The sequence below is a fragment of the Protopterus annectens genome, chromosome 4.part0 (genome assembly GCF_019279795.1).
Source record: "Protopterus annectens isolate FY-2018-M chromosome 4.part0, PAN1.0, whole genome shotgun sequence".
Classification (NCBI taxonomy): Eukaryota; Metazoa; Chordata; order Ceratodontiformes; family Protopteridae; genus Protopterus; species Protopterus annectens.
In genome coordinates, this window is record NC_056733.1 from 82390033 (window position 1) to 82405714 (window position 15682).

Genomic DNA, 15682 nt, shown 5'->3' on the forward strand with positions numbered 1-15682 from the left:
TGCTCAGAGCCTGTTACTCTTCTGGCATTATGGACCATTTTGGTAAGGGAAGATGGAGTGGGAAGCTATTGGTTTTGAAAAGGTTGTGAACTTTTGAAGGTAAAGGCATGTATGTGCTAGGTTGGGAACTAAAACTGGACACCCTGATGCCAGCCAAATCTTACAAATGATTCCACAGCTCCAGATGAGGACAATGCTGGGTATGCAGACATTGGACAAGGCCAACCAGTAGGTGATGGAACTCCAGGTGGCCGGTGGCAGATGATTCTGTCATTGTGAAAAGGAAGAAGCCTTAATGGGTGTCAACAGCTAACAGAGACTTAAGGTGTTAGAGAAACTGGTGTTTAGGCCATGCAATGAATTTTGAAATCCATCTTCAGCCTAACTAGCACCAGCTGGTCACAATATGCTATGGAAGGAGTCCTCCTAAATGGAAGGGGCAACGAATGTCAGGTAAATGACACTGGCAAAAATGAACTTTGTTGAAGCAAGTTGGATGAGCAGCACAGTACGGATCAGAACCTGAGACCCTTGCTGTAGCCAGTAGATTCCATTGCTTTAAATTTATATTTAATACTGTTTTCCCCTCAAATTCATTTTTCTTCTGAACATTCATGCTGACTAGTGGAGTTGCTGGGGGAGGGGAGTGGACATTAGATGGATGCACCTCATGAGCTTTTTTTTAAATACAATTCTTCTAGATTTTTGCAAATACATAGCTTTAAAGGGCCTTTCTGTGAAGACAGTAAGTCACATTGTTCAAATCTGAGCATTAGTTTATCAGTTAGCAAAGAGGATGAAGGCTATGATCTGTTAATGAGCTATTTCCTAGAATCCAGGGTTTGACTCCCTCAGCTTTCATTTGCCTACCATGTGACTTTGAGCAAGTCACTTACCAGTTAGTGCTCTGAGGCAGATGGGAAACATGGTTAGGTGTATCAGTCATCCCCTACAAGGCATGCTTCGTGATTACAAATGAAAGTAGAAGTGAAATCAGACATTCAAAATGGTGGAGCAGGAGGGAGAACTTTTTACTTAATCAGCAGCACAAATAAATAGCTTTAATGGCAAGAAACCCCAAAAAATACATAGCAGATACAGGCTGTCTTAAAAGGTCAAAGAGATCCAGTACCTGGGGTACTTTTAACACCACACCGTGTTTCCATATCGGGTATGAAGTGAAAACTTCTCTAAGAATAGGAGTTTCCAAACTGGGCATTGTATTAACTCTAACACCTCCTTGCATTTACACACACACACACACACACACACACACACACACACACACACAGAAAAAAACATCTGAGATACTTTTATGCCAGACGTTCATGGAAATGTGAAAACCATTACCTCAGAAAAAGCGCAGGGGTGCTGCATCTCAGCTCCAAGCAAATGCACCAGCACACTGTTTACTGAAAGCACTTTTTGCAGATATTTACATGTTCTGCATGGTGGTAATACTGGGTCTACTTTACATTGTCATAAGCTGACAATATCAAGCCCGATATTGTCGGCACGACAATATCGAAAGTGAAGAACATTGTGCAAGTAAACGGAAATCTCCATAAGGGGAGATTTCCATTTACTGCAATGTAATGCGGTCTTGGAGTTGGTATATTTAAGTAGGGGGTGTGGGGGGTGCAGGGGGGCTTGCCCCCTGCCTACGCTATTTAGTTTTTTTTTTATTTGTTTTTTTTTTTTTTACGTTATTCAATGTTTTACTTAATCGATCAATAAAGTTCGACCTTTATTGATTCGATTAAGTAAACTTTCGATAACGTGATATACACGCAGTAATACTCACATCCTTCGTACTGTAAGTTATAGGAAGAACACTACAAAAAGCTGTCATAATTTGCAGCATAACGGATTTTATGATGTTACCAGCAAGGCAAATCAATCTAGCAAAGGTTAAAAAAAAAATCATTCCATGACATACAAGTAAGTGGACTTGGGAGAACATCTAATGTGAGAACCCATCTAGGATGCTGAACACGACTCCGATACTTTAAGGACACATAACACAATTTCAACAAGCATCAAAAATAGGAAAGAAGGAAGTGGATTTAATCCAGAGAATTTATTCCCCTGGAAGGGTCTTTATTAACAATACACCAGCCTGAAAAAAATCACAGACTGCAACGTACATTCTTATTAAAATCATTTGGCTTCACACATTTCTGTTATAAGAAACAAGTTTACACTTACACCAAGCTTTTTACAAAGCACTGATGTTAATTTCTCCTTAAGGTTTGCTGTACTTCAAAACAACTTAAGAGAACATACATGGGGGCCAATATTACATGTTTTGTAAGACAACAACATTTGGGCTTTAGAATTATTCATTCCATGATGCATTTAAGACAAAGAGTTTCCAGGTGCATTTTATTAAAATAACTTAGTCCTGAACTGAAAGCCTTACAATTATTTTTAATGGAGTCCTGTTGCTAGGCAACACTTAGAGCCAGTGCCAAAGTCTCCTTTATTTAAGCACTGGCAGCATCTGCGGGCATACACTCCAAAGTCCTTCCCATGGCTAGAGTGGTTTCTTCTTTTACTGTTCATGTCCAGACTGTAACCTCGAGTAACTCGTACCATGTTCTTTATGTCTAGGCTCTTTAGAGTCCCCAAAACAAAGCACAGTTAGCAGCTGGTCCAAAGTCAAATATCCCCACATTTCAGTCTGTGCTAATTTCACAAGGGTTTAACCCTTTGCTTTTTGCTTCTTGGTAAATCTTTTGGAAGTCTTTAAAACGAGGGGCACAGCCCAGTCCGGCCTCCCCAAAGTGCATACTCCCCGTGAAAAGGAACTCTCCCTCTCCTTGCCTTACTCCGCACTCCAGTGGTGTTTTTATTTTGCCCAGCCACCTCACACCATTCTGCACAGGCTGAAAAATTTTGCTTTTTTGCTTGTAAAGTCTAGCAACGCTGACATCTATTACAGACTCTTGTTGTTCAGAGTCATGTGACACACCTTGGATGACTCCTCTAACAACTGGGGAAAGAGAAGAAAAAAAATAAAAAACATTAACAGTGACCGCAGAACATTTTTAAATGGACAAATCTACAGTACTGCATATGCTAGCATCAGTCCATACTTGGTTATGCAATGCTTCCAGTAGAAATACAGCTTGTTTTAAGTATCCAACACGTGCTAACAAGTGATAGACGTACACACAGTTCAGCAAATCACTAAAGTGTTTCTCCTTGACAACCTCAAGAAAATACATTTATTTTATTTAGTAGGCTTTTACCTGCCTCCAAATACAAAATAAGTACTGTAGTTTATATTCAGTACTATAATAACTATAACAACGCTACAGAAGCACTTAATTATTAAATCCTAATGGTAATCTACAAAACCAAAGGTGATGTTGCTGACAACCAATTATATTAAAAGGGAAAAAAAATCACCTTGTCACCAACAAATGCTGACAAAGGATGCACCAAATACAAATGTAATTGTAAAACTGTTTTTTGCTGCTCTTGGGGTTAGAGATTCACAAATAATAAGACAGTACTAAATACGTTGATTCATTCCCGTCCCCCCACACCAGCCATCTGATGTGAATTCCCTTTCCTTTTGTTAAAGCAGCTCTTTAAATCACTTACACAGAACCTTGCTGTCTTCCATATCATTTTCTTTCTTTCTAATGTATGGTTGGTGCCGTACCATGTTTTTCTACCAAAGATAAAGCAGCTAAATCATAGCATGTACCAGGAAGGCCACAGATGTTACCTCCCATTAGGTTGTGACTACATTCCCATCTGCATCTAGAGCTCTACAAAAAGCATACTCTGTGGGATTATACTGTTGCCTAAGGAAGTCCCCCATTAAACATTAAAAGCATGCTAGTAAAATTAACAAAAGGGCAGTGGACAGCAACATGAAGCAGTACTCACCAAAATCACTAGTGCATGCAGCCAACAGGACTTCTGTATCACTGCAAGGACGGCAGGATGCTGGAGAGAGAAACAAAAAAGCATTACAAGATATTTCTTATAAAGAAGGCATTTTACCCTGTGCACTGCTAAGTACAATAAATAATGCCAGTTATACATTACACACGCAACTTCATGTCAGAACCAAAAATCAGTTTGTTACAATTACAAATGCGTACCAAACCTGAACATTCCAGTGCTAACAGATATGCTCTGAAGCATGAAAATGCCAGAGTACTTCTACTACCAAAATTACTTCAGCCTGAAAAGCTTGAGGCAAAAGCAAATACAATCCGAGGCAGCCTGTAGTCAGAATACAGGCGCTGATCACAGTGTCCAAGACATACTGACACCAAAAAAAACAAGAAAAACACACATCCTTGACAATAATGTGGAGGTTAGACACCACACTTCAGGAAGAAAAATAAGCCAAGGCAGCCAACAGCACTGTTCCACAAAGCAAGGAAACCCAGCTGTTAAAGGGCAGCTAAGGAATGTTCTAGTCTCCGAAACAGTGGTGGGTTCCTGGACTGAATTTTCTGTAGTGAATGTAACCTCAAAAACTGAAGGGAAATTCACAGCAGCAAAAGTGTGTGGAGTGAGTTTAAACAGAAGTCATAATTTTAATTTTAGAGTATAAGCATTGGTCCGATAAGGTGACTGGCTGATATGCTATACCATTGATACTATCATTTTATCTAACAACTGCAGTTTCTGCGTGAAAGAACAGTCCTTTTTCCCCTCCATGGGACCCATCTGCCACAGTACTGCAATACAATGCTCCCAAGCAGCATTTCCAATCCCCCACAGTTGTAGACCAAGCAAAGGTTCTGATACCATAAAAAGAAGACTTATCAGAAGACCCTATAGGAAGCTGAAGAAGCAGGTGGCAGGTTGGTTGGTTACAGCAGCTGCAACTCTTCTCAAAAATGTAGCATTACTGTATACAAATGATGCATCTAACAAAGAAGACTTTCTGTAGCACTACCAGAGCAATGTACTGAGATAACACATTAGGTGATATAATCAATTCAATGTGCCCTTGACAATTCTGTCCACTCACAGAATGATGTCCATCTTATAGTGGTTTGTAAATGTATTTAATACTGAAGAGGCTGCAGCCGCATAGACATCATGGGACAAGGCTGTAAAGTGGGGACAGTTCTACTCAGACGGGTACTCACAGTAACTACTTACTGTACAGAATGTTGTAAAAGTGGGTAAAACTGGAAATCCAGCAAGAGAGGTGACATTTACAGTTCCTGACCCTTTTGTCCCTCTTCCTTTGGCAAAGGAAACAAAGTAGTTTTCCAGAAAAAAGATAAAGCCAGCAACTGGCTCACAAATGTGAGATTGAAGTCTGAATTATGTTTGACTAATAAACCACTTTTTCATAGCCATCCAGTTGCTGGCTTTATCTTTTTTCTGGGAATCTCTTCTGGCCGTGCAATTTTCTCCGTGCAGGGGACTGTTTTTTGCTAACAAAGTAGTTTTGTCATCTTTACGCAGCTCCTATTCTGCGGATACAGTATCACAACTGTGTGAACCTCCACAGAGAGGAAAAATTCACCCTGCATCAGTTATTTGAGATGGAAATCAGGTAAGTAAATGGTTTGATTTACACTAGCTATTTATTATAAAACTTTTTATGTGAAGACGGGTCTATCAGGAAAGAGAACCCCTCTCTTTGGGGAACACTAATTAAGGAAACTTTAATGACAGAGCTTACAGCTTGGAGAATCATTTTTGCAAACGCAACAGACATCAGAAAGTAAAAGCAATGGTACATGCTGGTCTGGAGGGAAATTGCATAATTTTCCTCTGGGGAAAATTAAATATCTTATGGGACACCTTGTTTCCTAACAAATGGGAAGAGAAGGAACATGCTTCTGAGGGATGCCTCCAAAATTTTCATGTAGGCTAATAGCACTGTACCTTGTTCTACAGGGAAACCAATAATAACTGCTTTATGAGCCTTGGTGGTGAAGTCATCAAAACCAACATAAAACAGTACCACAAGAACATGAAATCATCATTGACCGAGGACTCAATTGTCTCTGCAAGGCCTAGTTTGAAAACCTTTTCCATTTACCTGCAAGCCTTCAGAGTGGATAACTTCTAAGAGGGAGAGATTATTGAAATTGCATTGTCAGGACACAGTCAACATCTAGCTAAAAGTAGAATTCAAGTAGCCTTGCTGGATGGTCATAGGGCATGCACATTAAGATAATGTTTCTCCAAAGGGTGGCTTAGAAGATGTGTACTAAATGGCAGAGATAGTGCTGGGTGTAAAAATTAAGCAGAAAAGTACAGGGGGGAGACCACATTTGCCATACCAAAGCAGAATGATGAAAATCACTTTGGCTCACCCCTGTGCCCCCTTCTTGGTAAATTTCATCAGAAGAAATGGAGCTAGATATAGAGGAGGTCTGGCATCCATGCTGTATCTGCAAAATAAGAGAAGACATTTGTCACTGGTCAGTGAGGTGAACAGAGTGTGCACTGCTGTTCACTTGTGAGGTGAACAGGTCACACAGAGGTGTTCCTCACTTGTAGGACAGGTTATGAGTCACGACAGGACTGAAGGACCACTCAAAATGCATCAGAAAAACAAACTGACCCCCCTCCCGGGAATTCAGGTCTCCATGTGTAGCCACTAAAACCTGTGAAAAATGAATGCCCACTGCCACACTTTCAAGGCCTTCCTGTACAGCAGTTAACAGAATTACCTTCTTCCCAAGACAATGGACTTCTGCACCTATCCTAGGGCAAAGTTATCAGTTATATTTGCAGCCAATGGGTGATTCTGGGTTGAATGATTACACTACTACCACTATACTTCAGCAGTCCACTGACGAACCCTCATAAGGGGCTGAGTGTGAGAAAGCAAGTAGATGCACATCTATATCCTGTCACAGAGAGAATAACTGTCAAACTTCTGTTTAGAACACACTATACGAATGCAAACATGGTGTAAAAGCTAGGATTTTTCATGACTTACTATGACCTCAGGGAAATAAACTATTTGAGTAAGGAGTCCTACTGCATTACACTTAAGATTTAAACTGCATTCTTATCATAAGACATGCAGAATAAATATTATGATCTGGCCCTAAACACAATCGGTGTGCCTATCAACAGACAGGATTTGCATGTCGCAAGCATACCTAATGAAAACAGAAAGCATAAAGAAAAAACAAGTCTAGGCATACACAGAAGAGAAATATCTTCAGATAACACTGTTCCAAACCAACATTACACATATAGAAGGAAATCCCGTAAATATGATGAGACATATGGGGGGAGGGGGTCTACAGACAGACAAGAACCACAAGCTGTGCCACACGATTCAAGATGCCAATGGCAGATAAAAATAAAAAAACTATATCAGACTTAATGGGCACTCACACTACTTCAATGTCACAACATGACTGCACAAAACGTAGTACAGGGGAAAAAAACAAGGTGCCGTTGGGCGCTGTGCTTGCTTAAATATGCCTACCAAAAGATCACTATCGAATTTTATCTTAGCATCTGAAACAGTCGGTTTGTCACTAGTCAAACAGCCCCTAAAGCTAAGGAAAGTGTCAATGTCCATAACTTCATTAAATGAATGTATAGATTCAAACACGAGAGGTGTTTCTAAGCAGTGTTGGTAGTTAGGCATGGTCTTCGAGAGTGGGGTCCAGTGAATCCCATCTTACAGGTACATTATCCTGGGACATGGGCAATAATATGTCCATCTCATGAACTACTGTACAATTATCCAAGATCAAAGTTGAATTTGCCTTTTTCATGGCTATTGTCTTTCTACTGCTCTGTTATACACAACTGTGTGGATAAAGAAAAAACAATGGAGTCTGAGTGATCCAAGAGAATATGGCCCTAGTCCCAGCTGATCCAGTTCTACAAGTCTGAGAAGTTATGACCTTCCAAGCTCAGCTCACTACAGACTCTTCAGTTGCAGGCAAGAGCAGAAGCAGGTGAAACTTGAAAACAAGACATATCAGCGTGCTGTCTTTACACCACCAAAGCCAGCCTTCATATGCTAATGAACTTTGAGCCTCCACCTATGGGCGGCATTTCAGTTATACAATTCATCAGGTTGTATCTTGAAATGGCCATAAGCATGTACAGCCTGTACAGTTACTGAACATAGCAAAAGCATGTGCCATGCAAAATACTCAAGTCTGTAAACTTCTTGTGGGAGGGACTGAAAATACCAAAACATCTTTAATTAAAAAAGGTGTGGAACATAACGCCAATGCATTCTTTATTACCATTATTAAACATAAGCCCTTCAGCTTTGTGCACATACTTTTAATAATCTAAATGAATAGCTAGAATAAAGCACTTTAACTTTACAATGTGGCAGTTTGTTGCAATTCATTAAAAGTCAACATTTTAACAGACCCTACCAGAAGTCTACATAATTTATAGCTGTGTTCTTAGCTACACAATGGTTGCATTGTGTAAGTTTGCTGTTAGTCCTACTGGGGACTGATCTGACAAATCTTGTCAGCATACTGAAGTAACCTGAAACAGTTTTTAGGCAGTGATCCCCAGCCTAATGCCTTTTCCTTTCAAGTGACGGATATAATTACATCATTACATCTGGGCCAGCCATTCCAAAAGAATGGCTCTGCGATCCAGGATTCCTGATGAAACCACCATAAGATTAACAATAGACTGCAGTAGCAAACTCTTAAGGCTTGCAAAGTAAGCTTTCAGAGACAAAGTGGTCTGTTCCTGGGGATGGGAAATAGTTCTAAACAGGGAGTGAGACAGAGGAATAACATGTAATATTGCATTTTTTAAAGAACTCAGAAATTATTACCACTGCAGGTGCTGAAGAAAACATGTTTCCACGTACAAAAACTGCAAGTGTCACATGACTGGACTCATACCTTACTGATGTTTGCAGACAAATTTTCAGTGAAACAGAAAGTTCGTTATTTTTTGTGGGCTCATCAGATGCGAATACTTCATCTTACAGGAGTCCATTGCCCTTGAGACTTGATCTTCATGGGGGAGGGTTTTAATAAATATTACAATCAGTTCATCATATGCATATAGCTGTATCTTGTGATAAACAGGGTAAGGCTGCTAGGTTTGTGCCATATCTTTTCACTTTTCTGTGATGCTCAGTTTGTTTTTATGTACCAAGTTATAGGTTCATAGGTTCATACTAGGCTATCTGCCCGAGGGCATTTACAAGCCTAGCCCATAGTTTTGTGGCTTACGCCACCCCTTTAGTATGGGGAACTATACCCATTATTTTGCTGTGCCTCTGTCGAGCAGTGACACTGAGGTAATCCCTGGGGTATATCTGCGATCTCTCATCCATTGGTCAAGATTTCTCTTGAACAAGGCCAGCGAGGTGCTCTGCCTCACATGTACCGGGATTTTGTTCCACAGCATAGGGAGTCTTTGGGTAATGAATCTATCCCTCCAGCACGTCCTATTAATAGCCGTGTCGAGGTTTAAGTCTCCGCCCTTGTGGCTCTGATGGATCTAGATTTTTTGAGGTGAAGCATATTCATCAAGTCTGGGTTTGACATGGCCTTGTATGTTAGGCAAAGGTCACCTCTGAGCAAGCGGTAAGCGACTGAATAGAGCTGGAGTTCTTTCAGTCGGGCAGCATAGGACAGATTTTTGAGACCCTTTATCCTTTTGGTGAGGAACTTTTGTGGCCTCTCCAGCTGCTGCAAGTGTCGGGTCAGATACATTCGAATGGGGCATTGTACTCAATCATTGGTCTGATGAGTGATGAGTAAAGGGAGACTATGACCTCCCTTGATCTAGATGAGAATCCCTTCATGATAAGGTGGGCAATGTAGAAGGTCTTCCTAACTACTTTAGCTACATGGGTGTCGAATGACAGACTACTATCAACCTGGGTCCCCAGGTCCCTGATAACTTCTTCTGTGCTCAGTGGATTGCCACCTATTTGGTAGCTAGGGGTAACCTTGTTTTTCCCGAAGGGTATGACTATGCATTTTTGGCATTTAACTTTAGGCCGTGGCTCTGCCACCAGTTATCCGTTTCTGTGAGACCCTTCTGAAGTAATTCTGTGACAGATGTGTTTTCTACTATGGCCCAGTTTGCAGTCATCTGCAAACTTTGTCAGCCATAACCCTCCTGTGTTGGCTTGTACTTGGAAAAGTAGATGCCAAACAAGAGTGGGCCCAGGACTGAGCCCTGTGGGACACCACTTGTGACAGGCTTTGAGTCTGACATGGCGCCAGCAACTCTGACACTGTGGGTTCTGTCACTCAGCCAGTTTGCAACCCATCTTGTGATGTATGGGTTAACATTTAAGCTGATGAGTTTTTCAATGATACCCGAGTGGGGTATTGTATCGAAGGCCTTAGCCAGATCGAGGTAGGCTGTATGGACTGCCTTTCCCTCATCAATGGCTTTGGTGACTGTTTGAAAAAGTCAACCAAGTTTAAAAGGCATGATCTGCCTTTGACAAAGCCAAACTGGGTTGGATCCAAAGTCTGCAAATTCCCTATGTCTTTATTTATGAGGTCCATTATGATCCTCTCCATGGCTTTGCAGATAAGGCTTGTCAAGCTAATGGGCGGTAATTTCCAGGGTCTGTGGAGGCACCGCCTTTGTGAAGTGGGACCACAGTTGCAGTGCGCCACTCCTGGGTGCGTATCCAGAGGTAAGACTTTGATTAAACAGCTGTCCTAGCTGTGGGTTTAATTCCTCATTGAGTTTGTGGAGCACACAGCCGGGGACACCATCAGGTCCCATGGATGCTGTGTTTTTGCTTTGGAGAGAGCAGTTCTCACTTGGGCTGGAGATGTTTGGGGGCTGCACTCGTTTGGTATAGATATCTCTCCTTTTGGGGAGGGAGAAGTTTGCACTGAACCTGTCAGCCAGTATGTTGGCAATGTCTGTAGGATCAGTAATCTTCACGTCATTTTGAACTAGTTCTGAGCATATCTGGGAGTTTCCTCCTAGGTTTCTAACATAGCTAAAGAAGGCCTTATGATTGTCTTTTGAGTCTTTAGCTATTTTTCTCTCGAAATTTGCTTTGGATGATTTTATGAGAGCTCTTAGTTTTTACTTATAGTGATCAAGGGTGTCTTACCTTTTAAGGATTTTGCTCTATCTTGTAGTAGCTTCCTCCTTTTGTTGTAGAGTTTGTTTATGGCTGGGGTCCACCAGACTGGACGCTTGCCTTTGGTACAAAGAGTCTTTGTTTTGCTTGGGATTGCCTTATCCATGCAGTCCTGCAGGTGCTGGTAGAAGGCATTTGTAAGTGATTCAGCGGCTTGAGTATTGTTTTCCGCGGCTCGGGGGCCTTAAAGGAGACCACACTAGTCTTTAGAAGTGTGAAGTCGGCTTCGAGAAGTTCTTTACTGTGGTCTTTTTATTTCAGGTGGGGTGGGATGAGGACCTCCAGCGAGATTAGTTGTGATCTGATCTCACCAGTGAGGGGTATACTTCCGGTGTTGAGCATTGTGCTCCCATGTTCGTGATGATGAGATCAAGTATGTTATCTCCTCTTGTGGGGATGGTGACTAGTTGTTCCATGGCATTTGAGTTTATGAATTCCAGGAACTTTTGGGCTAGGGTGTTTGGGCTTGAGTAGTGTTCCCAGTCTATATTAGGGTAATTGAAGTCACCTAGTATGATGGTGTTTGGTGATACATTTATCCCCTCTAGTGTTTTCAGGAAGGCCATGTGAGGTTCCTGAGTTTGTGAGGGTGGCCTGTAACATGCTACAATTTGCAGAGCAGTCTTGCCTATGGTTAATTGCACCTGGATGGTCTCCGATGCATCGTGCGTTGCCACCAGTCTTGAGGTTATGACTACAGATTTCTAGTAATATCTAGAAAAATATTGATTCAAGTGTCTAATACATAGGCAATATGCAATAATAAAGTGAGTCAGTTTCTTAAAAAGGTCATTGTGTGCTTATTACATGCAATCACAACTTTACTGTTCTGTTCTATATTGAAACCTCGCAGTACCTAACTTATGACTGCTCTTAACTACCTAAAATAGTAAGACTGTCCAAATCCTTCAAGAAATGTAACAACTATAGAATTTCCCTTTAAAGAGAAATTTGAAAATAAAAAAGGACACTGTCCTAGACAATTAGCAGACTCCCACACATCCAGTCCTGAAATCTGAGAAGGAAACTGAAAAATGGTAGAGTTGTGTGCAAATGCTTGCTATATAAAATGTAGTTATAATCAATTTTGAATTAGATTTATAGGACAAGGCCAATGTTATTAAGGACAGTAATGTCACAGTGAATTTTATTCTAAAGGACAATTTCCTAAATGTGTGAAACTGCCTTTAAAAAGAAACATGCAAAAAAGTGCCACAGATAAGAGACGGTATCCTTCAGCCAGAATGGCGGGCACTGAATAATACAGTGAAGTCATGCCTATTTAACAGAACCTAAGCAACATTCTAAGCCAGCAAACTCTATTGAATGGCAAAATGTCCTTTATTTAGTTTAGTGAAAGATATGGTTCTGTAACCCCAGCTCATTAAGCATAGATATGGATGACATACGTCCACGATGGGTTTGGGATGGCCAGATGAGGTGTGTGTGTGTGTGTGTGTGTGTGTGTGTGTGTGTGTGTGTGTGTGTGTGTGTGTGTGTGTGTATTCTGAATACTTTATTCACTTCAGTCAGGGACACATTGCATAGAACACCACACAAGTATCCTAAAATATTATGAACTGGGATACGGAGGACTTGAAATCTTCACTGCCATTACACACTAGTCTGGCATGCTTTGCAGGTATGAAGAACATGTACTGGGGAAACTATTTTGTTAAACCTAAAACCACATTAACCATTGCTTCCTCCATGATGAATTTATTTCAGAGCTAGAGGAGAACAACAGACTGGGCAACCACAGGTACCCAGAACTAGAAATCCATCTCTGGGGGATTTGACATTTTCAGTGCCATTACAAGTAAAGTTTGGTTTCAAGTAGGAAGCAATATAGGGACTCTGCTGGGATATTTTTTTAACATGTGAAAATGCACCAGTAGTTTCAGAATGGATAATTTTCTTACCAGGGTGGCACTCATTGCAAAAATGCTTTTAGGTGTGTTTTTAAGTTACATTTTCTTCACTTCAGAAAAAAAAACAACAAACTGTAACCTTCCATGTTGAATGACAACTCATTACTCTGTCTATTTTTTCTATTCAGCACATAATTTCCACTAATATGCATTACTTCAGACATGAGAATAAAAACAATCTAGACTTAAAAGCCACAGGCATTGCACTGCAAGTGTAAAAGTTAAAAACATTTAATGAATAACATCTTCTAAAAACAAGAAAAAATTTACTTTCAAAACCCCAGTAAAAGAAAGTGACACCCATTACTATTACAATGTCAGTTTCATGTGTCAGCACTAAAAAGACAGCCTTTAAAATAACAACCATGTGTTACAAAGATGTTGCAAAATAAAAAAAAATAAAATAACTCAGGCTATAAGGCTGGCACAAATCTTAACTTTACAGATGAAATCTTCTGGAGTTCAAAGGGTGGAAAAATAAGATTTTTGCCAAACCAAGTCTCTTACTGTTAAACTGGAAAAGCAATTATTAGATCATCCATTTTGCTTCAGATACTGTGCTCTATTGTAGACCCCACCCAATGACATATGTGGGTCACAAATGCAGAACTTTTATACCACATTTTTGAAACCAAAACCTTCTTAACACATTTCTGTATGGAACATTCAAAAGCAGAAATTCTGCTGATCTAAAAGTATTTTACTGTGAAGACGTAAAAACTCAAAAGTACTCTCATAATAAAAATATTCCTCGGGTTTGGATTACTGCCTTTCATTGTCTCTGTGCTTTATGTTGCTTAAAGGAAAATGTCTGTCATAGTAGGCCTTACAGAGAAAAAAGTACTTTTCTCTCATATAAACACCACAGTAATGAAATTATATTAAACTCAACAATTCCTCATGACTTTTTCCTAGTCTCTTGACAATAGTAAAACTAAGTCCTTTTTGTAGCCCCATTTTCAATACTTCATTTTTTATGGGCCACTAGATACAATTGACAGCTTCAGACTGAGAAAAACAATCTGACCACTCGCTATCCTAGCACAGTCTTACACAGCTCACTTAAGTACACAGCATGCCCAACACAACAAGATAGCTCAGTTTTCTTGAGACAAACTGCTTGCTATAGGATGATAAGATTATGAAGCAACCACATTAGCAACCCAACATCAGCAGTTTAATTAAATCAAGACCTGTCTTTACTGAACTACTGCAGACACTACTAGAACCCACATTCCGTTTTCTTCAGCAAACCATATTTTATATTTAAAAGGGGTGTGAGCAGGTATGGTTACTGTTAGAATCCACCTGAAAGCACTACTACCGAGTTTTTAGTGTTACAAGGTTACACCTATGCATATATAAACAATAGGTAGAAAAAATTGGGCACTGGACCTAATGATGTTATAACCAGTTTTATTAAGTAAACTTGTAAATATGCATGCGCCCTAGTAATAAGAGTTAAACTGAATTGGTCTGTAGTGTTTCTCATCTGCTTGAGTTAATGTTCACACCTCTTCTGGTGAAGCAGCGCATAACAAAAAATGTTTAAATGGAAGTATGTAGAAGTATGATGTAATGAGAACAACCTACTCAGTGAATCTGGACTCACCAGAAACACATTTCTAAATGAAATAGTTGCCAAACAACCCATCCTGTTGAAAATTAGGTCAAAAAGCTCTGTGAAAACATATCTCTTATGCAACAGAGCCACATGTCAGCCAAACTCTCAATACTGCCATCTACAGATAAACTAGAAGATCTGCATGAGCTAATGAGTAAATTACCAGTCTGTAGACAGGGCAGAAGTAAGGGAATATGAAAGCAGGGTACACTTGCATTTCACACCTACATTTATGTCCTGCAATTTCCCTACTTACGTTCTCCCCGACCTCATTAGTGCAGTATAACAGCTTGATTACATACAGGATGGGACAAAGGTCACTTTCTCCATACCACAGGTATCACAATTGGGAGAACCCCTCCCCCAAAATCACACAAAATGGAGGTGGCAGTCACAGTAGAGTACTATACATCTGACTACATTGTTAGCAAATTAGGCTAAGACACTTACAAGGATTTGGCCTTCTACAGGAGATACACCTCCAAATGTTCATGATTTCGGCCCAAAATGTTGCTCTGTCCCTCCTAATCCCCAGTAAAAATAGGCAATTTTGGGAGAAATCGTAGTGGATTGCCTTAAAAATGAAAATAATTCAAGTTACAGGCTTATTTTACTTTAGAAAATGCATGTAAATTCACATTCTCTTATTTTGTCAGCTTCTCAGGTTAACAGTACTAATACTTTAAGTGTCCTTCATTGCCCCTCATTATTTGAATTTTAATAAGTGAATACAAGGCTAACTGCACCAAATGGTCATTTTAAGCCTAGCTAACAACCTGAGGTCAGAATCAAACCCTGTACCTTGTGCCTATGATGCAAAACACCTTAACCATTATGCAAACCCCTTATGCCTCTTTGATTCTCTAGGCCACCACCCCCACCCCACCCCCATAGCATACCTCTGAAGTGGCCAGCAATTTGAAGAATGTCCAGATATTTGTATAATGTTTTTGGTCTGTCCCTGATTAAAATTTGTGAGTTTCTGGCAAATCACTGAGGAATGCAGTTAATAAATAATGACATACATACAAGTTTCAGACTTCATATTCT

General features: G+C 40.2%; 1 protein-coding gene across 1 annotated transcript in view; it reads right to left on the minus strand.

Moving 5' to 3' along the window:
- Positions 1 to 2061: 2061 nt before the first annotated feature.
- METRNL (meteorin like, glial cell differentiation regulator) overlaps positions 2062 to 15682 on the minus strand; it is a 48554-nt gene continuing 34933 nt past the window's right edge. Inside the window, exons 3-4 of the mRNA XM_044068120.1 lie at positions 3904 to 3963; positions 2062 to 2995 (exon numbers count right to left, since the gene is read on the minus strand). Coding sequence (XP_043924055.1) covers positions 2679 to 2995; positions 3904 to 3963 — 377 coding nt within the window. The 3' untranslated portion in view covers positions 2062 to 2678. The remainder of the gene's footprint in view (positions 2996 to 3903; positions 3964 to 15682) is intronic.